At 44.5% G+C, this 22,046-nt stretch overlaps 1 protein-coding gene across 2 annotated transcripts in view; it reads left to right on the top strand.

The window, feature by feature from the left end:
• The window catches only part of C17H16orf70 (chromosome 17 C16orf70 homolog), a 29,565-nt gene that overhangs the window by 3,250 nt on the left and 4,269 nt on the right, over positions 1-22,046 (top strand). For both annotated transcript variants that reach the window (XM_027618252.2, XM_027618251.2), the window contains 11 exons: positions 3,177-3,259; positions 7,894-7,977; positions 11,756-11,799; positions 15,097-15,176; positions 15,454-15,548; positions 16,129-16,226; positions 16,313-16,425; positions 19,466-19,599; positions 20,069-20,152; positions 21,467-21,549; positions 21,923-21,966. In XM_027618252.2, coding sequence (XP_027474053.1) covers positions 3,177-3,259; positions 7,894-7,977; positions 11,756-11,799; positions 15,097-15,176; positions 15,454-15,548; positions 16,129-16,226; positions 16,313-16,425; positions 19,466-19,599; positions 20,069-20,152; positions 21,467-21,549; positions 21,923-21,966 — 942 coding nt within the window. The remainder of the gene's footprint in view (positions 1-3,176; positions 3,260-7,893; positions 7,978-11,755; positions 11,800-15,096; positions 15,177-15,453; positions 15,549-16,128; positions 16,227-16,312; positions 16,426-19,465; positions 19,600-20,068; positions 20,153-21,466; positions 21,550-21,922; positions 21,967-22,046) is intronic.

Genomic DNA, 22,046 nt, shown 5'->3' with positions numbered 1-22,046 from the left:
TAGTTCATTATATTAAAATGAGGTAGAGGCTGTATAGGGTGCTTTGGAGGGGAGAAAAGACTTGAGCTGACCTGGGGATTCAGGGAGGGCTTTCTATCTACCTACAGTAGTCAGTGCCATTCCTGGAGCCAGTGAGCACCAGGAAAGCCCTATCAGAAATCTGCCAGATTGCTCTTCTACAGTGTCTCTATAGATACAAATCTTCCAGTCAAATTCAAAACAAAACAAAACAATGGGAAAGATTGTGTGTGTAGGGAACTATAAGCAGTTTGGTATTATAATTAGAGCATGATGTACTAATGGAAGAAAAATGGGTTCTCCAAATTCCCAATACTCTTTGGTGGTAGCTGCCTGGGACACTACCAAGGAGTTTGGGGTCCAATGGAAAAGAGGATGAAGTGAAGATTAGTGAAGTGTCTTGTGGACATGGGTTTAGGAAGAAAGTTAGAGACTAGATTTGGGGAGGTGGAGAAGGAATCTAGAGGTGACTGGGTAGATGTTAGAGGTATTGAGACCCAGAATACAGAAGAGAACTCAGATTGAAAAGAAGATGAAAAAGTCACTGTTACAATCTGTCAACTTTTTATTTGCCTTTAGGTTTATATAGAAAACAGATTGAGATGTGAGTCCAAAACTAAGTGGTTGGTTGGATGAGTGAATGAGGAATGGGCAGAAGGAAATGTTGCCCATCATAGAGACCTGGGAAGTTAGAGGAACAGCAGGAAAGAGTGGTGTTAGTAGAGACAGGATGAGAGTGCTCAGAGTGAGAGCATGGTCACCAGGTTCTATGGTACAGGATTTACGTGTCCCATAATTGCTTTGTTTCACTCCATCAGAGCCCAACAGATACATAGGACCACCTACTGTTGTGCCAGGCACAGTGATTGGGTGCTGGGGATACAGCAGTGAGTAAGACAGATAATGTTTCTGTCCTCGAGGTTTAGAGGAGACTAACAGATAAAGAAACTGGGTGGGAGGCTTTATTAGATAAGGCAGTTGGGGAAGTGAGATGTGATTAAGACCTGAAGAATGAGAAGAAACCAACTATGGGACGAACATTCCAGCAGAGTCTGAGCTAGCACAGAGGCCTAAAGTAGGAAGGAGTTTGACATGTGCTGGGAACAAAGGGAGGCATGATGAGCAGTGGAAAGAAAGATGGAGGTAGACAAGATCCAGAATATTCAGGGACTTTAGGCGATGGCTTGTTGTTTTGAGTTTTATTGCCCCATTGTAATGGGAAACTCTTGGAGGGTTACAAGCAGATAAGTGATGAGATCTATAAGACATAAGATGTATACAGTTGAGAAGGCTGACATCCACTCCGTACCCTTTTTGGGGCTAGGTAGCTCTGTTAGAACTGGGACAGTGCTCTAGTTTCTTTGCCATACATATGGTTGGTTCCCTTTAGAGGACTTTTGTAGCCTTCCTTTATCAGCAGCTGTGTGACAACTGGTCCTTGTAGCTGCTTTGTCTCCTCCAGGTGGGTTCCTCCCCAGGTGACTCAGGACCTGAGAACCCAAAGATTGCAAGGCCAGGGATTTGATGTGGTTAAGTGGAAAAGAATCCTCCCTTGAGAAACTGATTTATGCCATGTGGGTCAGAGAAGCCATGTGGCCTTCTGTTTCTCAGCACCTAACACGTGGATGTTTGCCTATTCTTTTTGGGAGAGACAGCATAGATGCTCCTCCATTTCAGGAATGGCAGAGCTGAGTGATGCGTCCAATTTGTTCATATTCTCAACAAACATTTATTAAGCCTATTAAGCCTTACTATGTACCAGGCCCTATGTTATAGAAGGCGGGAAAGTGCCTTGTGTTAAGGTCTGGTTTCCTCCAACTTTCTTCAAACTGTAAAATGGACCATCAAATGAGGGCAAGGTTAGATCATTGTTTAAATGTAGATAGACCATGTGTTTTTATAACCTTCTGTTATTTGTGTGTAAACTCTTTTCTGCACATCTCTCCTAGAATCAGAGGTAAGTGATCTTGAACGTGAGCCACTGTGCTACTTGAGGTCATATGGTGGTCCCTCCTTCTCCCTTTCTCTTATTACCTTCTCCATTATCCGTCAGCTTGACTGAATAAGTATTTATTCAACAGCCACTATGTGGTAAACCCTGTCCTGGGTGCTGGGGATCCAGAGAGTGGTGAATAATAAAACACTGCCCTTGGAGTAATAAAGCTGTGAGTCTTTGATTTTGGATTTTGTCTGGGACTTTGTTTTGGATTGTCTCTCTGTGAGTTTCTTCTTGTTTGAAATATAATGGACTCTGAAAACATACTTTTTGGTAGTCCCTGGGATATTAGAGATATTGTTGGGATTTGGATTTCTTAAATTGGGGGCATATATAAATTTGTTTATAATGGGCCATGAGTTCAAAGATCGAGTATTAAGACTTAGAGGATTTGTGGGTTGATAAGTAAGGATCCAGTGAAATTCTTAGTAAAGTAAGTTGGTTCTGGTAGATGTGTGTTGTTTTTTTTTTTTTTAAGATTTTATTTTTGTTTTTTTGAGAGAGAGAGCATGAGAGGGGGGAGGGCCAGAGAGAGAAGCAGACTCCCTACTGAGCAGGGAGCCCGATGCGGGACTCGATCTGGGACTCCAGCATCAATAACTGAGCCGAAAGCAGTCGCTTAACCAGCTGAGCCACCCAGGTGCCCAGATGTGTGATTTTTGACTTTTTAAATGAGCCCTTACAAGTCATGTGCTCCTGCAGACTCTCATTTGAGAGATGAGGAGACATGCCAGAAAGAAAGAGAGGAAGGAACGTGCCCTAGGTAATACGTAATTCATGGCAGAGTGAGAACCAGAACCTTGGTCTCCAGATCCAGTCATGCAGTCAGTGCTTTTCTCACTGTTCTTTGGTTCATGCTGACTTTGCCTTCTCTGAGCCCTTTTCCTGCTTGGGATCAGGACAGTAGTTCTCATTTCCAGGAATCTCTTTTATATATTCACTCCCTCCCCTTATACAATCCAGTTGTTCCCTTAGTGCTTGCTGCTAACTTTATTCTAGCTCTTGCTGCTACTGAACTTTTATTTACTCATTTGTTTATAGACCTTAGTGGCCCCCGCCTCCCACCCCAGGCTTTACTGCATGGTCTAATGCCTAGTATGAAGATCGATGTCAGGAAATGGATAGCCCAAGTAACCACACAGGTGTCCTTGCTTTATTTCAGGAATGCCTCTGGCTCAGGCAGTAGCCATTCTTCAGAAGCACTGTCGCATCATCAAAAATGTCCAGGTTCTCTACAGTGAACAGGTGAGTGGTAGCTGCTTTGTTTACTGAAATAGCATTCCTCATCACTGAGTCACATCCAGAGGTTGATGCTCTGGGAGAGACAGACTGGCAGGGATTGCTCGGTCATTGTGTTTGAATGGGAGAATCTCTAGCACTGGTCAGTCCCCAAGTACATTTTCTTTGATTCTGAAACTTTTCGTCTTGATAATCTAGTGCTGCCAGGTTTGGAAGAGCACTAATAACTGAACTTGTTTCTTGATGTGTTTGACTTATCTACTGGTCCTTAGGGATATTTCAGTGGGAGGGCACCTCAGGGACTATCTTGTCTTCTAGGTGCTTGCCTTTCACTTTTGTATTTAAAATAGTCTTTTTTGCTTTGTTTATTGCTTTGGTTTGTGTTCAGAGTTGTTGCAGTGCAAATTTCTAGCCAGCAGAGCACTCCAGACTTGAAAAGAAGCAGGTGTAGCTCACTACTTTAGTGAGAATGATCTGATACATGAGATCATGTGTCAAAATATTGGTCCCAAATTAATGGACATAGTTCCTATTTTGCTTTTTTTTTTGGTCTGATTTATGGTGGTCTCTATTAAATGTTGGTCAGTTTTGCCAGGAAGTAACCCCTATCATATAATGTTGCATGTATCTACAAAGACCTTTTCCATTTCCAGAAAGAATATATATGTTACACCAGAGTACTTTCTGAACATCAGGATTTTTTGTTTGGTTTTGTATGTAAAGTTAGAGACTATTTTTTATGGGCTTTTAGAAATAGGATTCTTTTTTTTTTAAGATTTTATTTATTTATTTGACAGAGATAGAGAGAGCACAGGTAGGCAGAGAGGCAGGCAGAGGGAGAGGGAGAAGCAGGCTCTCCGCCGAGCAGAGAGCCCGATGCAGGACTCGATCACAGGACCCTGGGATCACGACCTGAGCTGAAGGCAGCCGCTTAACCAACTGAGCCACCCAGGCGCCCTAGAAATAGGATTCTTTATCTCTCTAAAAATGCAGTCTGCCTTCCACTGAACTCTCTGAAACCTGTGATTCTTCTGTGACACAGACCATGTGTTGCTGTGTGGAGCAGCCTTCATGGTGCCCTATGTGTCACAAACCTCAGGGAATAAATAGATTCTGTATTGTTTTGTTTTGGGTTTGGGTGTTTTTTTGTTTTTTTTTTTAATATTTGTTTGACAGAGCACAAGCAGGGGGAGCGGCAGAGGGAGAAGCAGGCTCCCCGCTGAGGAAGGAGCCCGATGCGGGGCTCGATCCCAGGACCCTGGGATCATTACCTGAGCTGAAGGCAGACGCTTAACCGACTGAGCCACCCAGGCGCCCCAGGGAATAAATAGTTTTGAGCCTATACATGCTACTGCATGTCCTGACTCGCTTTTCTGAGACCTTCCACGTACTGTTTTGATGATTTTAGTTCCCTTTGTTCCAATTAGTTTAAGATCCTAAAGCAAATGACAGTTTATTTTTGACAGGAAGAATGTTGTGGATTAGAGGTGAGTGTGATTTCTGTGAGGCTTTCCAGTTTGGCCTAGTGTCAGGGTTGAGCCTCTCACATATGTCCACACATTACACTCTGCAGTACAATACTCCTCTTCCAGCCCAATGAGAGAGACCCTATGTGAAGGGTCTTCCTGAGACAGAGAATGCATAATCTCCAAGCAAGTGCTTAGATATTCTTGTGGTGCCTACCACGGAAAAAGGGACTTCTAAGAGTGGGCCAGGGGATTTCTTGAGCCACAGTGTCAAAGTGTTTTCTCATTTATAAAGTGAAGGATGGTGACTTTTCCTCTTTGTCGTACTCGAATGATCCCTAACCTACTCTGACTTTCAGTGTTAGACCATAAGGGAATTACTCATGACGATTAGCAACCATCCAAACAGGGATAATGGGCTTGCTTCTTGAGCTTACAGCTCCTGCATATTCAGTTAAATCAGATTTGGGCACCCCAAAATTAGATATATTTGAAAATAGGCTTAACCGGTTTTTAAGAATGAAGTTTATTTCTTACTTCGCTACCTTTGTTGTCTGTTGTTCCAATCTTTAGGTGCACATAGTAGTTTTAGCATTAAGCTCATTCCCCTGATATCTCCTAAGCAACTGGAATCAGTTGGAAAACATGGGTTTTTGAGTCCAAACCTTCGTTCGGATCCTTGCTTTTCCTATTTCTTAGCCGTGCAACTTTTGGTCAGTTGTGCCAGGAACTAACCCCTGTCATATAATGTTGTATGTATCTGCATGCAACCAGTCTGGTTCTCCTTCTGTAATGTGGATATAGTTTCCTTGTAATAGAATAATCTTTTTTTAAATTTTATATTATTTATTTTAAGTAATCTCTACACCCAATGTGGGGCTTAAACTCAAAACCCCAAAATCAGCAGTCACATGCTCCTCTGACTGAGCCAGCCAGGTGCCCTAGAATAGAATAACCTTTTGATGAGGATCAAGAGGAGGTGGTCTTTCAGAGCTCTGATGTAATGCTTCCTAAATTGGGTCCTGTCCTCCTCTGCCCTCCTTCCCGTCCTTTCCCATCGTCTCCTTGCTCCCATCAAGTGTGAAGAATAGTTTGGCCCCATTAAATGTTTCAGAAATATCTTCTTGTCTCTAGCATATCATACCTTGGAAGTTAAATGTGTGTATCAAGGAGGTCCCATCTTTCTTAGAGGGAAAAGTGTTAACAACTAAGAGCAAACAGCTTTACTAACTGTTTCATATGGAGGACTGTATAGTTTTGGGTCACTGAAAGGGCCTGCTTAAACATAACATAGTACAGGTATACTTTGGTTCTGGAGATATAAAATACTAATAAAATAATGGTTGTGAGGATAATTTGCTTGCTTTTGAAAATTATCTAGTTATGTCCTGAATTGTAACCATGTCAGGAGAAAAATGATCAGATCTTGGGAGAGTGTAAGAAAATTCAGATCCTTCCATCATTCCTCCTCCAAACAAAGATCTTGAAGGATGCTAAAATGTTGCTTCATCCTGCTTACTGCCATGTAATAGCCCTCTCAGAAATGTGTTCCAGGTTGAGAATCAGTGACCTAACGTCAGGGTTCATTGTTGTAGCATCTTGCTTGAGGCCTAAAGGTTTTAGACATTCATACAGGTGTACTAGAAAATTACAACATTCTTTCTTCTAGTGTTTGCCAGGCATGGTGGTGCCACCTGGGCCTGCTACCTTGTGAAAATCATTGGCATAGAAGGGAACAGTCTGAGTTAATCCCAGAAAGCTCTTCGGAGAGAATTTTTCTTTTCTTTCTCTTTCTTTCTTTCTTTAAGATTTTATTTATCTGACAGAAAGAGCGAGAGAGCACAAGCAGGAGGAGTGGCAGAGGGAGAAGGAGAAGCAGGCTGTCCACTGAACAGGGAGCCTGATGTGGGGGGCTCTGTCCCAGGACCCTAGGATCACAACCTGAGCCGAAGGCAGACACTTAACCGACTGAGCCACCCAGGCGCCCCTGGAGAGAATGTTTCCAGTGAGGCCCACGCCAGTGGCACCTGGCCTTCCAGCCTACATCTCTATCTCTGACAGCCACACTTCTGTCATTCACTGTGCCTACCTTGGGTGGCTCTATAAAGAAACTTCTAAACTCTTTTGAGAGCTATGTGCCAGTTTAAAGGAGGGACAGGGTTTTGGATGTTGGGTTTTTTGTGTTTTTTTTTTTTTTTTTTTCTGTTGGGCAGCTCGGTTCAGGGCTATGGAATGGCTTCAGATGTCAGATCCTTGAATTGATTGCATTGGAGCAGAAGCAGGCTGGTGATACAGACATGATGAAAGAGTGCAGTATGCCAAGTGCTGTGCTTGGTGCCCTTTCTCTTTCTCTTGCTATCTAGACCTACTATCTCTGTTCCCACAACAACCCTGGAGGGAAGGGATGATGGTATTCCCATGAAGAAACTAGAGCTCAGAGAAGTTTTGAGAGTCACTTAAGGTCACCAGCTCACCAGTATTCAAGGCTGGCTCTGTCCACTGCTTTGTGCTGCTACTCCCCTCCCCCCAGACTCAGAAGAGGCAAATGTAGAAATATGACTCCTTAGATCTTAGATTTGGGCTTTTCAGAAAGAAGCACATGTGATATGGGATGGTGGGGAGAGGGAAGGAAGGAGTAAGAGTGTCATCTCATATATAAACAGCACAAGGTATTTCTTTGTCCTGGAACATGGCTTAAAGCAGTCAAAGTATAGAATAGATTTCCTGTGGATGGCACAAACAGCCTGGAAGTGAATGGACATAGGTTCAGCTGACATGCACTGAACATTACCTGACAAATTTGGGCCCTAGAGAGGCCCTTTTCCCTGGTCTCTGTTCCTCATTGATTGCTCTGTAGGTTTGATAGGTAAACCCATGCTATAGATGTGGACTCTGAACCTTCCAAAGAAAATGGCCTATATATTCACATAATTTTGGCCCTTTCCCTCAGGTAATATTACTCAAAGCCTAGAAGAAAGAGGCTCTTTTCATCCAGTATTAGGAAGCAGCAGTTTCAGACTGGAAGCAGAGGACACTGCATTCACACAACAGTTTGTTAGTTGGGCGAGGGAGGGGCTATCTGCACTTCCATAATCTCTGTGCATTGCATTTAGATTTGTAAGGTTTTTTAGTTGCTGTTGAGTAAGTTGTTCAGAGTGCTTTACTTTTTTGCAGTCTCCTCTAAGCCATGACCTCATCCTTAACCTGACTCAGGACGGGATCAAACTGCTGTTTGATGCTTTCAATCAGAGACTTAAGGTAACTATGAATGACAACTAAAGTTGCATGTCAAGCTGATTAATATGTGCTATTGTGAGATGTTTCTGAAACTAATAAGTCAGAGTAGACTCCTGTGATTCAGAGTCCCCCACAGTCTAGGGGACTGAAGCTGTACCTGTTCCCCTAAAAAGAGGAAAGCTGCAGGTGGGGTGGGGTGGGGTGGTTGGAAAGAGCCTGGAAAGGACTCCAATCCAAGGCTCCAGAGGTGAAAGGGAAAAAGTTGAAGATTTTTGGGGAATATGCTATGGGGAGGGGACTCTTAAGTTATTCAACTTAAGGAAAGCAAGAGAAGAGCTAAGTATCTGGCAGAGATTATTGCAAGTCTTAAAAGGGATACTAAAAATGGGGCCTAACTGCAGAATAGGACCAAAAGACTTGTTTTTGTATCTTGTTTTACTTCATTCTTAGGTCAAACAGTATGTCTTGGAAGATAAAAAATGGAACTGTTCTTCCTAAAATGCTGGGGCTTAGGGCTTAACACCACCAGCAATGAGTTGATTCTTTAACCCCCTTCAGGATATGTAAACAAACAAATTAGTGGTGTGTAGGCTTTGTCTTAATTGCTGTTCAAGTGCAGTTTATTAACACCTGTTTTCAGTCCAGGATGTTTTTAATACACTATTTATGAATGCCTGAGCTTCACAGATTAGTCATGTGACACCAGACTCATGCCTCAGAGTCACAAGGTTGAATGTGGCTCTGGGCAGTGGCATACCAGAGCGGTTATCCTGGTTAGGTTGTGCCTTTCCAAAAACTTGGGTATTTCCTAGTTCTCATCATCCCATCACAAGTGAGCTGCTAAGGAGACAAGACGGAACATGGAAAAGGAATCTGTACGTTGAATGAGAACTCCTCATTTATGATGATTTTTCAAAAAGCAAATGTTCTTAGCCCCACAGCTACCTTGCCTTTCCTTGTAGACTTAGTCATCCTGTCTTCACTCACCAAAAGATTCACAGTGGGAAAGGGAAGACAATGGTCATTAGTGTGGTTTCATTACAAATTGGGGGAAAAATAATCTGGAAGCACCTTTACAAAGAGTTATTTGTCTCAGCTTGGTAAGTCCACTATAGGAAACATAACCCCAAAAGCTTATGGGGAAGGTAATATTGCCAGGTATTTATAACAGGGCTTTTCATGGTACTGAAAGGCTGGAAATAACCCAAGTGGATAAAAAAGTGGGATGGCTAGGCAGCCCATCGTAGAATCACAGCCTGGTGAGGATAGTGTCATATATTTAGTGAGTACTTGGTACAGGTTAGGCACATGGCTAACTGCTTCCCATATATTTCCTAACTTAACAAGCTTGTGAGCAATACTGTTTACCAGCAAGACAATAGAGGGACAGAGGGTGAGTGGTCTGCTAAGCTTTTAACCCTGAATTACCAGTGTGTGGTGGCCTCTTGGAATAGAAATGACTTAGCTTCTGTTGATGGGTTTGGGAAATAAATGTGATAAAAGCTGAAGAAAATTGAGCACACTATGGAGAAATGTGAGGAATGGGAAGTACATTTGAATGGGAAAGGAAATAAATAGAACCGTTTCTTCTGTTTTCTGTGGGGTCCCTATGAAGAGAGGGGGCTGGGGCCCTGTCTGAGCCTCTGGAAACTGGGGAAGCAATTCTCAGGTGCCCTTGGTCAGCATCAGGTTTGACCTACCCCATCTGCCTGCCCTTCCATCTGAGCACTTAAGAATCCACCTCTCCCTGATGCCTTGACTCCCTATCTGTGAGAAAGCCCTGTGGAATGAGACTTCACAAATCTCATCCTTTACAACTACCTGTCTTTTCATTTCCTGTCTTGGCTGCTGCCATGGCTTCTCCTCTGGGGAATTCAAGGCCTTTTCCAGCCGAGAGGATGGTAAATCATGGACTTCAGACTTCCCCAGCTGGTTGTCCTTGTGGCCCAGCAAGTTCCATGGGCCAAAATCTGCTTGTTGATTCTCCTGGTGACATGAAGGACTCCAAGATGGGTCTCTTGCCACAATTGCTGTCATACATAGGCCCTGTGATTAACTCTGGTCCACTGTTCTCCCATTAGGCAGGCAGGGTTGAAACACCCAAAATGTTGGTCTGGATTATTGGCAGGTGGGTAGTAATGACACAGAAGGAATATCTTCGAGGCCTACCCCACAGGATGAATGGTGGGTCATCATTGGCCAGTTGTAGGGGTGGCAATCAGGGAGGCAGAGTGCCTGCCTGCACCTGCTATATAAGCAAGGCTTCTGGCTAAAGGTTGAGGCTTTCTGCCAGCATGGGGCCCTGGCCTTGGTGAAACGGCATACCAGTTTGGCATGATACAGGCTTTCTGAAGGGGACACTAGGTATCTTTTGAATCACAGCTGTTCCTCTGTCCTTCCTTGTATGACCTCTCTTGGCACCTCTTTTCATGCTTTCTAGCTTCATAGTGCCCGTAGCTAGCTTCATAACAGTCAGACTTGACAGACGTTTTAAGTACCTTTCCTGTGTGAAATAATAAGCCAGACCTTAAAGGGCTTAATTCTGTGGGACTAGTGAACAGCATAAACAGGTAGCATAGGAGAGTTGATTGAAATGCTGTGATGGCCCAGCAGAGGGAGTTACTCTTAGCAGTAAGTAGGATCAGAATAGCTGCATTATAATAAGAGGTGCCCAACTTGTGGTTCAGTGTTAGGATCATTAAACAAAGTTAGGGATAAGGTCTGGCCAAGAGTAAACTGCCTATTATGTCTCATTTTCTTTGGCAGTGCCAGATGCTTCTACACACAGGGTCCCATGGCCCCTTGTAGGATGAGGCCCTCAGGGCAAGTGGACATTGAACCAGCTGTTCTTATTCCTCTACAGTGAAGGCCAGGACTCCCAACTGGAGGATAGTAGCTGGTGCTCTAGGTAAATCCCAGCCAGCCATGCTTCTGGCTACCAAGCCCTTGACACCATTAGCATAGAAGACTTCACAGTGCTCATTACTTGGCACCACTAGTGACTCAGTGTTCAATACTTTTGTCTCTGGCCTGAGTTCTTGGCATTTAATCCAAGGCTGAACCCCTTGAAATGACACAAGGGTCCTGAGGTTCTCCAGGTGCCCTTCAATAGTTGTATCTAGATATAGATGTAGATATATGCATACTGTCACACTTGTCCTAACCTAATGTTATATAACTTCTTTTCTAGCAGGATAGACCCACCCCCAGTCTTTTTGTTTTGTAAACTAAAGTATTTTAAAGTGAATTGATTTGGGGTCTTTCTAATACAGCAAAGTGTGGAATAAAAGGAAGAGGGCTCAACATCCAAAGGTACAGCTCTAACCTTTAAGCTACGTGATTTGTTTCTGTGGAGGGTTTCGTGGTTCTGTATGTGCAGTCCTCTGTATGACCCGGTAGTAGATTAGAGAGAGGAACCTTCACCTGCAGCATCCATGGCCATCTGTTGAGTGATCCACTGGAAGAAGGAAAAGGAGAGGTTATGCTGTGTGTGTGGTATGGGTTTTTCCTCCAGATTTAAAAATGAGAACAAAATATGTGTGGTGCTTCAGGAGAATTCTGACTAGTGATAGATTTTTTTTCTTCACTATTTTGTAAATATCTTTTTTTTTTTTTAAGATTTTATTTTTAAGTGATCTCTACACCCAACAAGGGGCTCAAACTCACAACCCCAAGATCAAGAGTCACATGCTCTACCGACTGAGCCAGCCAGGCATCCCTCTATAAATGTCTTTTTAGTCAGTCTTTTTCAACTGCAGAGCATTACCAATGCTTAAACATTTGATTTTTTTTTTTTTAGGTGATTGAAGTATATGACTTGACTAAAGTAAAGTTAAAATATTGGTAAGTTTACTCCCCCACTGGTATATGTCACAGGATTGGTACAAATGGAGTTTATCTATTACCCTCATTAAGTTAGTGAAGGATTCCCATCCATAGCAGTTCTAGGCTTATAGCCTGGTGCCATGATTTTCTCAGGCAGCCTCCAAATCTACTCAGCTTTCTGGGGAAGAGAAGGAAATCTTATTAAGGACATGCTGTGTGTAAAACACTTCTCATATGTGTCAGCTCATTTAATCCTCACAACAAAGCAGGACCTCAGCTTAGAGGTGATACGACTGTCTTGTGGGTCACAGCTGCCGTCCTCCCCCCACCACAATAGGTCTGACTCCAAAGCCTATGAATGCTAAAGAGAACGCCAAAGGGACTGCTGTTTGGGGGCCAAAAATCGACTTTTTTTTTTTTTAGATTTATTGGAGCGCCTGGGTGGCTCAGGTGGGGAGCTTGCTTTTCCCTCTCCTGCTCTCCCTGCTTGTGCTTGCTCTCTTTCTCTCTCTCTCTGTCAGATGGATAATTAAAATCTTAAAAAAAAAAAATTTACTTATCTTAGAGAGCGAGTGCCTGCAGTGGGGAGGGGCAGAAGAGAGAGAGAGAGACAGACCTAAGCAGACTCTGCACTGAGCATGGAGCCTGACCCAGGGCTCGATCTCACAATCCTGAAATCCTGAGATCATGACCTGAGCTGAAACCAAGAATCACATGCTTGACCAACTGTGCCACCCAGGCACTCTTTTTTTTTTTTTTTAAGATTTTATTTATTTATTTGAGAGAGCAAGCACTGGGGGAGAGGGGCAGAGGGAGAGAGAGAAGCAGACTCCATGCAGAGCATGGAACCCACCATGGGGCTCAAGATCACGACCTGAACCAAAATCAAGAGTTGGACACAACCAACTGAGCCACCCAGGCGCCCCCAAAATCTACTTTTTAGAATGAAAATGGGAATGGTCTGTATCATAAAACAAATATTTGAGCTCCCATTATGGCAAGGCACTGTGCTAGCATCCAGGATACTCCATATAGTAAGCTTCCTTAACAGCTTCCCTTTCCCTTTGTTGGGGCATGAAAGGGCCCAATTCCTGGGGCTGGCTCAAGCAGCATTTACCGACAGAGAAGTGGATCAAGCAAATGTGTAATAGCACTGGTCCCTGCAGATTCTTTTTGTCTTTCAGTTTTGTTGGAGCCTTTGTACCTCAAGGTCTGGTTTCTCTTTTCCCTCTTTTTTATTTTTTTTATTTTTTAAAAGATTGTATTTATTTTTGATGGAGAGAGAGAGTGTACAAGCAGGGGAAGCAGCAGGCAGAGGGAGAGGGAGAAGCAGGCTTCCCGCTGAGCAGGGAGCCCAATGTGGGGCTCAATCCCAGGACCCTAGGATCATGACCCAAGCCAAAGGCAGACACTTAACCATCTGAGCCACCCAGGCGCCCCATCTCTTTTCCCTCTTAAGAGTTAGTGGTAAGTAGGGCGCCTGGGTGGCTCAGTTGGTTAGGCGACTGCCTTCGGCTCGGGTCGTGATCCTGGAGTCCCGGGATCGAGTCCCACATCGGGCTCCCTGCTCGGCAGGGAGTCTGCTTCTCCCTCTGACCCTCTTCCCTCTCGTGTTCTCTATCTCTCATTCTCTCTCTCTCAAATAAAAAAAAAATAAAATCTTTAAAAAAAAAAAAAAGAGTTAGTGGTAAGTAAAAGCATGGGTCTGGGGTCAGCCTGCCCTGGGTTCATCATTCTCTTACCTCTGTGACCTGGGGAGTCATTTAACCTCTCAGAGTTTGTATTACCATCAGAGAAATGAAGCCAGTAATATGGCTGCTGGGTTAGGAAGAGGACATGAGACACTGCTGGCAAAGCATACAGCACCATGCCTGGTTAAAAAACAGGTGTTCTGGGGCGCCTGGGTGGCTCAGTCATTAAGCGTCTGCCTTTGGCTTAGGTCATGATCCCAGGTCCTGGGATGGAGTCCCATATCAGTCTCCTTGCTCCACGAGGAGACTGCTTCTCCCTCTGCCTGCCGCTCCCCCTTGCCTGTGCTCTCTCTCTCTATAAGCAAATAAAAAATCTAAAAACTTACTGCTTTAAAAAAAAAAAAAAAGAGGTGTTCTTGGGCGCCTGGGTGGTACAGTCAGTTGAGTATCCAACTCTTGGTTTCAGCTCAGGTTGTGGTCTCAGGGTTATGGGATTAAGCACTGAGCATGGAGTCTGCTTGAGACTCTCTCTTCCTCTCCCTCTGCCCCTCCCCCATGAGTAAATAAATCTTAAAAAAAAAGGAGGTGTTCCATGAATTATGCTAATTTAAAAAAATATTCTTAACCTTTAAGCATTCTTTTTTTTTTTAAGATTTTATTTATTTATTTCACAGAGAGAGACATCAAGAGAGGAAACACAAGCAGGGGAGTGGGAGAGGGAGAAGCAGGCTTTCCGTCGAGTAGGGAGCCCAACGTGGAGCTCGATCCCAGGACCCTGGGATCATGACCTGAGCCGAAGGCAGACACTTAACGACTGAGCCACCCAGGCGCCCCTTAAGCATTCTTCTTAAAGTCATACGTGCCATATCTTCATGCTCATCATCTGAAATCACGTGTTCCTCTTCATTTCCCAAGCCCCTCCCCCTCAGGTGTTTCCCCTTTGCATGGGATCCATCTCTCCCCCCTCCCCCCATTCACCCAGTCCTTGAGTGCTGGCTGTTAAGAAAACAAGCTGCTTAGGGCACCTGGGTGGCTCAGTTGGTTAAGCATCGGACTCTTGGTTTCGGCTCAGCTCATGATCTTGAGGTCCCATGTGGGGCTCTGTACTCAGAGTGGAGTCTGCTTCAGATTCTTTATCCCTCTCCCTCTTCCCCTCCCTGCTCACCCTGTCTCTCTCAAATAAATAATAAAATCTTAAAAAAGAGAGAAAGAAAGAAAACAAGCTGCCTTGCTTGGCTATACTGTTCTTTTAAGATGTCCATCCCCTTTTAAGAAAGTTCCTTTTGAAGCCAAACTCTTAGTAGGTATCCTAGGAAAACACATTAACACTTTCTATTCCAGTGGCCATTCTTGATCCAAGTCCAAATGCCATGGGGCTGAGACTGAATTTATTTCCTTCTAAACTGCCCAATGACCATACATGTCTTGGGAGGCCCTAAAGATCAATTGTGTCTGTCAGCCTCAGGAGACTTGACTTGTTCTGACTTCATTAATTATTCCTCACTTAAAAGTTCTTTAATTAAACTTGTGTTTTGGCATACTTGTAAACTCACCTGCCTATGTTTTAAGAATAACTCTTCCAGCCACCATCTTCAGTGATTTGAAAAGCATCTTTGTTTTTCAGTGGAGTGCATTTTAACTCTCAGGCCATAGCTCCCACCATTGAGCAGATTGACCAGTCTTTTGGTGCAACCCATCCTGGAGGTAAGCCCAAGTCCATCTGATTCCTTTCATCATCTGTCGCAGCCCATAATGATAAACCTGGCAAATGATCCCATCCCAGCCCCAGCGCCCCTGAAGCCAAGTTCCTGTAGAATTTGAGGATTGATAGTTGGGTGTGAAGGAAAGCTTCTCCCCCCTTGTTTTCAGCCTAGGAGGTCACTTCAGGAACCAGACACAAGGAAGGTGTTGCCAAGCTGGTTTGTGTTCACATCTTCTGATGCCATTCAACCATGTCATTTTCTCCTTCCCATTCCCACAGTGTACAACTCCGCTGAGCAGCTCTTCCACCTCAACTTCAGAGGACTGTCTTTCTCTTTTCAGTTAGACTCATGGACCGAGGCTCCCAAGTACGAGGTTAGCCCTTCCCTTCCTATGGTATTTGTCACCCAGTATCCAGGTAATATGGACCCAACAGACAGTGCCACGGGGGACGCTGGATAGGTAGCCTTTCTTTGGTTTCCTCATCTCTCAGGTCTTCAGAGGCCAGTATGGGCACAGTGGGTGGGATTGATAGCAAGAACAAAGCCCAAGCCGGCATTCCCAGGAAGAGGGCACTTCCCACTGCAGAGTGAGGTCAGGCTCCCTTTTCAGAGAGAAACTCAGTTGTGCCTTGCTTTAAAACTCCAAATCACTGTGGTTTTTAGCAAATTGTTTCGTTTATCCTTAGGTAGCAACATCCTTAGGGTCGTGAAATGATAGATGTTTGTAAAGCTTCCATTTTATTAAAGAAAGCGTTCCTGTAATTTCTTCTTGATGAAAACGAAAAACTAAGTAAAATTAAAGATGAACCTCTATGGATGGGGGGAGTTGATTGACATGGAGCCGGGTTTGATTGTGTGCTTTGACCTGGCCCATGAGGGCTGGGGAAATGCTAGAGCCTGGCTCCCATGGCTTGCAGTATGCTCTTAGTAAAACTGTTGTCTTATGTTTGCAGCCCAATTTTGCCCACGGTCTAGCTTCTCTCCAGATACCCCACGGGGCGACTGTGAAACGAATGTACATCTACAGTGGAAACAGCCTACAGGATACAAAGTATATGTGGGGAGCACAAACTTCATGGGCCCTGGGCTCCCTGGGAGGGAGGGCAAAGCCTCAGCTCATTCTGTGCCTGCCTCCAGGGCTCCCGTGATGCCCCTCAGCTGTTTCCTTGGCAATGTGTATGCTGAGAGTGTGGATGTTCTTCGAGATGGAACTGGACCCTCAGGTTTACGACTTCGGTTACTTGCTGCAGGTCAGTTAACTTGACTTGGGGTGGTGAATTCTCCATTATATCCATGTTGAGACAAGCTAAAATCCCACATGCTTAGAGATAGTTGGTACAAGACAACGTGGATATTTATGGTTAAAGTTTTCATTTAAATTTGTGAAGGGACAAAACATAGTTTTATCATTAGCAAATCTTAATAAATGATAGTAGCACTGCTTCCCCTAGGATGTGCATAAGCCTTCTGTGTGCTTATGTAGTTTTTCAGTGCTTCCCAGGCTGTTTACTGGAGATGTGTCTTATGGGCTGCAATATTGGTCTGTTCTCCCCTTTTCCACCTTTTTTTTTTTTAAGGTTTATTTACCCATTTTAGAGCACACAGCAGGGAGGGCAGAGGGAGTCTCTAGCAGACTCCACACTGAGCACAGAGCGTGACATGGGGCTCATTCCCACGACCCTGAGATCACGACCTGTGCAGAAACCAAGAGTCAGACGCTCAACCAATTGAGCCACCCAGGTGCCCCATTCCCTTTTCCACCCTTTATGCCCAGTTCTCAGTTGGCTGGCAGCAGGGACTTGTTGAATTGTGGTTTGGCCAGACCCTGCTGTGAGTTTTGCTGACTATGAACAAAAAGCTGCTGCCTTCAGTGGCTGGTCTCACCAGGATCCACGCCTTATTTGTGATTTCCTTGTAAGTGACCAGTTTCAGCTACTGTGGACCTTGGGCCATGCTTGGTTAGTACCGGCCATGTCTTTGGCTTCGGAGCCAGCATAGGAGCTGTGCCTTCATGGAGCTCATAGTCTAGCCAGTGTTTGTTCATAAATTGGGGTCTTACATCAGTTTCTAGGGCACTGGTTCTTACCTATGAAGAGTCTGATATATAAACTGTGAGCTCACTCCCCTGAACAATTAGATAGTTTACAACCTCCAGGTTAGGAATTTCTTGAAATGTGGTTTTCTAGCCAAGGAAGAAAACTCTACTTAAAAGAATGTTGCACTTGAGCTATAGTGTTTGAGAGAATTGAGATTGAGAATTGAGATGTAGAAGGTCAAGTGATTTAGGGTCTCTCTTGTCAGGAGGATCACACCTTGAAACAGCAGGGTAGTCAAGGATGATGCAGTATACCAGGTGACAGCAGGAGGAGTCTGTCAGGGTGGGGGATCTCCAATTGTGACTGCCGTCCTGTACAGCACACTCCCAGCAGTCACATCTCACAGGGTCAGTGGGGGAAACACGTGAAGTCAGGGACTCACCAAATTACTGTCCAATCCAGACTCATTGAGAGTTTCCTTTGGCAAGCAGAAAGGTAGCTTGTGTCAGCCAACCCATTTCTCACATGTTTCCTTACGGAGTGTAGCTACTGGGATGTTTTTAAGATAGGAAGTCATTTCAACTGTCTTAGTCCCCACAGTAACTTATAGGAAGATTCACTCCAGGGAATCAGAACCTAAAATAGTCTCCTAAAACTAAGGGTATTTTTCCCTGGGTAGGCTTCAGATAGGGTGAGACAAGAGAGAAGACACACATGAAGAGTGCCTTCCCTGTGGCCCCATCTGGACATTTACAAGTGTCTGGTACTTGGAGACTTTGGGCATACAGTCCAGCTTGACAGGACTTTTGGTGGGTTCTGTAGGTCACCCAAGCTTGCCTAAGCAGCAAGATTTATAGACCAGAGGTTAACGTGGGCTATGCTTTTCCTGCGACCTAGTTAAACACAACCTTTATTTGCCACTCAGTGTATATGTGCTGAGACTAAAGACTCTTGGGTTAGTTGAAGAACTCAGTACCAATTTATTTCAGATGTTGGATCCCTGAGGTCTTCCCTATATAACAAATGGATTGTTATACATGAAAGAGCTTTGTCATCTATAAAGCTCCGCGTAGAGTAAGGTGATGGTGATTATCATGTACCAGGAAATGCAGTCTTCCTCAGGTTCTTGCGTGTGTGTGTGTGTGTGTGTGTGTGTGTGTGTGTGTGTGTGTGTGTGTGTAGGGGAAGTAAAACACTTTGTCTTCCCATCCACAGAGTTGGTGTGTCTGTTGCTATTCCACATCTACTGCTATGTGTGTGTGTTTAACTGGAATTGTTTCCAAAATGTATTAAGAGTCAGGGTTTAAACAGTCTTCCCGAAGAAGAAACTTTTGGCAAATTGGATTTTCTTATCCTCTCACTTTTCTGGTTTGTCATTTTTGAGTGTTACTGGGACTATCAGTGTTTGTAGAATTAGGGAGTGAGTTAATGGATGTTTCACTCTTGGCTTTTCTATAGAGTGATCTTGAGGTCCAGTCTCTGGTTGGGGGTTACCATTGAGAAGCCCCTCTTAACATAAATTCTTGTATCTTGTCAGGACCTGGAAAGTGGCAAGAGATAATAGCACCTCATTATATACTTCCATAGCATCTATGCTGCTGTGTATTGTACCACAGTTGGGTGGCGTCAGATTGGGATCTTCACACCATAAGCTCCAATATGGGCAGAGACTGCACTTGTTTTGCTCAGCATGTTTCTTCAATATCTAACAAAGTGTCTAGCCCATGGTAGTCAATAAGTAAATATTTGGTGAGTGAATGAATGAAGTTTTCAGAGTTCTACCTCACTTTTGTGGGATTGAATGAGTCTCTGGGATTATTTCTTTTTTTTTTTTCTTTTCAGTTTTTTTGTTTGTTTGTTTTAGGTTTTTTTTAGAGAGGGAGACAAGGGAGAGGGGCAGAGGAAGAGGGAAAAAGAGAATCTTAAGCAGCCTCCACGCCCAGCATGAGCCCAACTCGGGGCTCAGTCTCACCACCCTGAGATCATGACTTGAGCCAAAATCAACAGCTGGACGCTTAACCGACTGAGCCACCCAGGCTCCCCTCTCTGGGATTATTTCAAGTAGATAGTTATCTCTTGTAGCATCGCAAGCCCTTGTGACCTGGTATTTCTGTTTTTATGCAGTATATTTTTATTAGCCAGAGCTAATAATGCAGCGTGCAGCCATTGGCCTCTCTGGGGCCCCCTTGGCCCTACACTGCAGGATCTCAGGCTCTGGGTGGGAACCTGACCACCTTTCACTTACTCTCTGCAGGTTGTGGACCTGGCCTATTAGCAGATGCCAAGATGCGGGTATTTGAACGTTCAGTGTATTTTGGTGATTCCTGCCAGGATGTTCTTAGCATGCTTGGCTCTCCGCACAAGGTCTTCTATAAGTCAGAAGACAAGGTAGGGGAAATGTGTTTATAAAGTCAAATAGGCAGTCTCCTTTTAAGTAAATTCTGCCGCCAGGGTGGGATTCGAACTCACAATCCTGAGATCAAGAGTCACATGCTCTACCGACTGAGCCAGCCAGGCGGCGTCCTTCTTTTTTATCAATATTAACTTAATATCAAGTAAATATAAGCTTCATTATTTTTCCATAGAACCTGTTCTATTAAGACTGATAAAGAATTAAATTGAAAGCTCTTTCCTGATACTGTTGGTCAGATTATCCTGCCTTTTCTTGGGAGGCCAGGGCCCAGTCTGTGGTCAGCCAAAGCTGGCTGCATTGTTCAGCAGTAGCAGGGACGGTGACACTCCTGCTTACCCAACAGCTTAATCTTATACCCAAAACACAGTTTGTAGACTTTTAGTTAATCTGAGAACTGTATTAAGGAGTTGGGATTTTAATTTGTTGTTATTTTCTTCCCAACAGATGAAAATTCATTCTCCTTCCCCTCATAAACAAGTTCCATCCAAGTGCAATGACTACTTTTTTAACTACTTCACTCTTGGAGTGGTAAGTTGTGATTCCTTAGAGAAATTTTTCATTTCTGTGGTGGTGGACCATGCACCTGGGCACATCTTTGTGTCCACATGGAGCTGTAACCATGCCTGGCAGCAGGGAAACCAGCTCCAGCTGGCTTTGCCCGGTAGTCTTGCATTGGTACCCTAAAGTGGGCCTTCCCTACCACTGAGATTGCTCAGAAACACTAGGTCCCTGGTATGTCTTGGCTTCTTTATTGAGGGCAACACGCTGCTCAGGTGGAGATTGTGGGAATCATTCAGGGTAACATAGTTTGGGATCTGCCCATTTGTAGAACATAGGATCCTCTTCTGGAGTCACAAAACAGGGAGACTAAAAAAGGGTCAAAGACAGTGGGAATGAGGGCTCCTGGGTGGCTCGGTTGCTTAAGCGTCTGCCTTCGGCTCAGGTCATGATCCCAGGGTCCTGGGATCGAGCCCCATGTCGGGTTCCCTGCTCAGCGGGAAGCCTGCTTCTCTCTCTCTCTGTCAAATAAAAAAAAAAAAGATAGTGGAGCCAGGAGTAGTGGGGGAACAGCAGTGGGGTCATAAACTTTTGAGGGTAGGACAGTAGCAGGAGGGAATGGCACTTTGTAAGTGGAACCTCTCTAGTTCAAGGGCCACTGATGATAAGGGACAAGGAAGATGGAACAAATGGACCAACCCTAATAGGACTTATGTAGCTAATGTAGGGTTGGAGTCAGAGGTAACCCTGAGGTCACAGGCCCAGAAGGCTGGCAGGATGTGAAACTTGGGGAGGGTATGGGGGATAGGAAGAAGTGTTCAGTGGGCAGCATCAAATCCAGATCTGAGTCCTGGTGAGAGGCTGGACCTTTGGTTCTAGGGGTTGCTCACTCCCATAGAGAGGGCCTAATGGCCAGTCATGGCATTCAGAATAGTTAGGTGCCTTGAGGTGCTGGAAATTCAGGTGGTCCCTGAATCTTCTTGGCAGCCTTTAAGCCAAAATCTGTGCTCAGTTAGTTTATAATCAGGTGCTTGTTAGGAAAGGTCTCCATGATGTGTTTGAGTTCCCAGGCAGTAGGAGTTGTAGGCCGTGCGTCTGCTGGGTCTGCTGCTACAAAGTTTGGAATGAGGGGCCTGCAGATAATTGGGTGCCCCCTTCACTGAAAATGTCCAGTTAAGGCTGTTTGGCCTCAGCTATCCTCTTGACTATTGTTTGGGAGAAAGCTCTTGCCCAGACTCATCCGCCTTGTGGAGTGGCTGTCTTTGAGTTGGACATGCTCTTAGAAAGGCCCTTGCCCAGCCTCAGTAACTTTCCCTACTTGGACATCCTTGTTTTCTATCCCAGGATATCCTCTTTGATGCAAATACACACAAAGTGAAGAAGTTTGTCCTACACACCAATTACCCTGGGCATTATAATTTTAACATGTGAGTATACCTGTACCTGCCCCTCCCAAGAACTGAGCTTTGGGTTGAAAATTCCCAGGAAAAGAGAGCTTTGAATGTTCACTAATTTGTACCTGAATTCTTACAGTTTTGTGGGAAATGAACATTTCCTGAGTGTTTGCTCTGTTCCTGGTATAGTGTCAATACCTTACGTCTCTCCATTTGTACCCATTTTACAAATAGGGAAGTAGGTTCAGAGAGCCTGGTATCTTATCCAAGATGACAGGGTCTTCAGACCCCAGAGCAGGGCTTTGGGGGTGGGTTCATTCTGTGTTTCCTGGGGTGCGGGGTTGAGATGCGCGGGTGGTCAGGCCTCTCGGGGCCCAGCCTTTATCCATCTGGCTTCTCTCTCTAGTTATCACCGCTGTGAGTTCAAGATCCCACTAGCCGTAAAGAAAGGTGAGTAGTGAATATCCTCCGCGTAAGAAAAGGGTTTTGAAGTTAGTCTTTCATGATGCAGACACACAGTGATCCAAACA

The sequence above is a fragment of the Zalophus californianus genome, chromosome 17 (genome assembly GCF_009762305.2).
Source record: "Zalophus californianus isolate mZalCal1 chromosome 17, mZalCal1.pri.v2, whole genome shotgun sequence".
In the NCBI taxonomy this organism is placed as follows: Eukaryota; Metazoa; Chordata; class Mammalia; order Carnivora; family Otariidae; genus Zalophus; species Zalophus californianus.
Note: the sequence above shows the minus strand (reverse complement) of the source record. Positions and strands in the feature narration are given on the sequence as shown.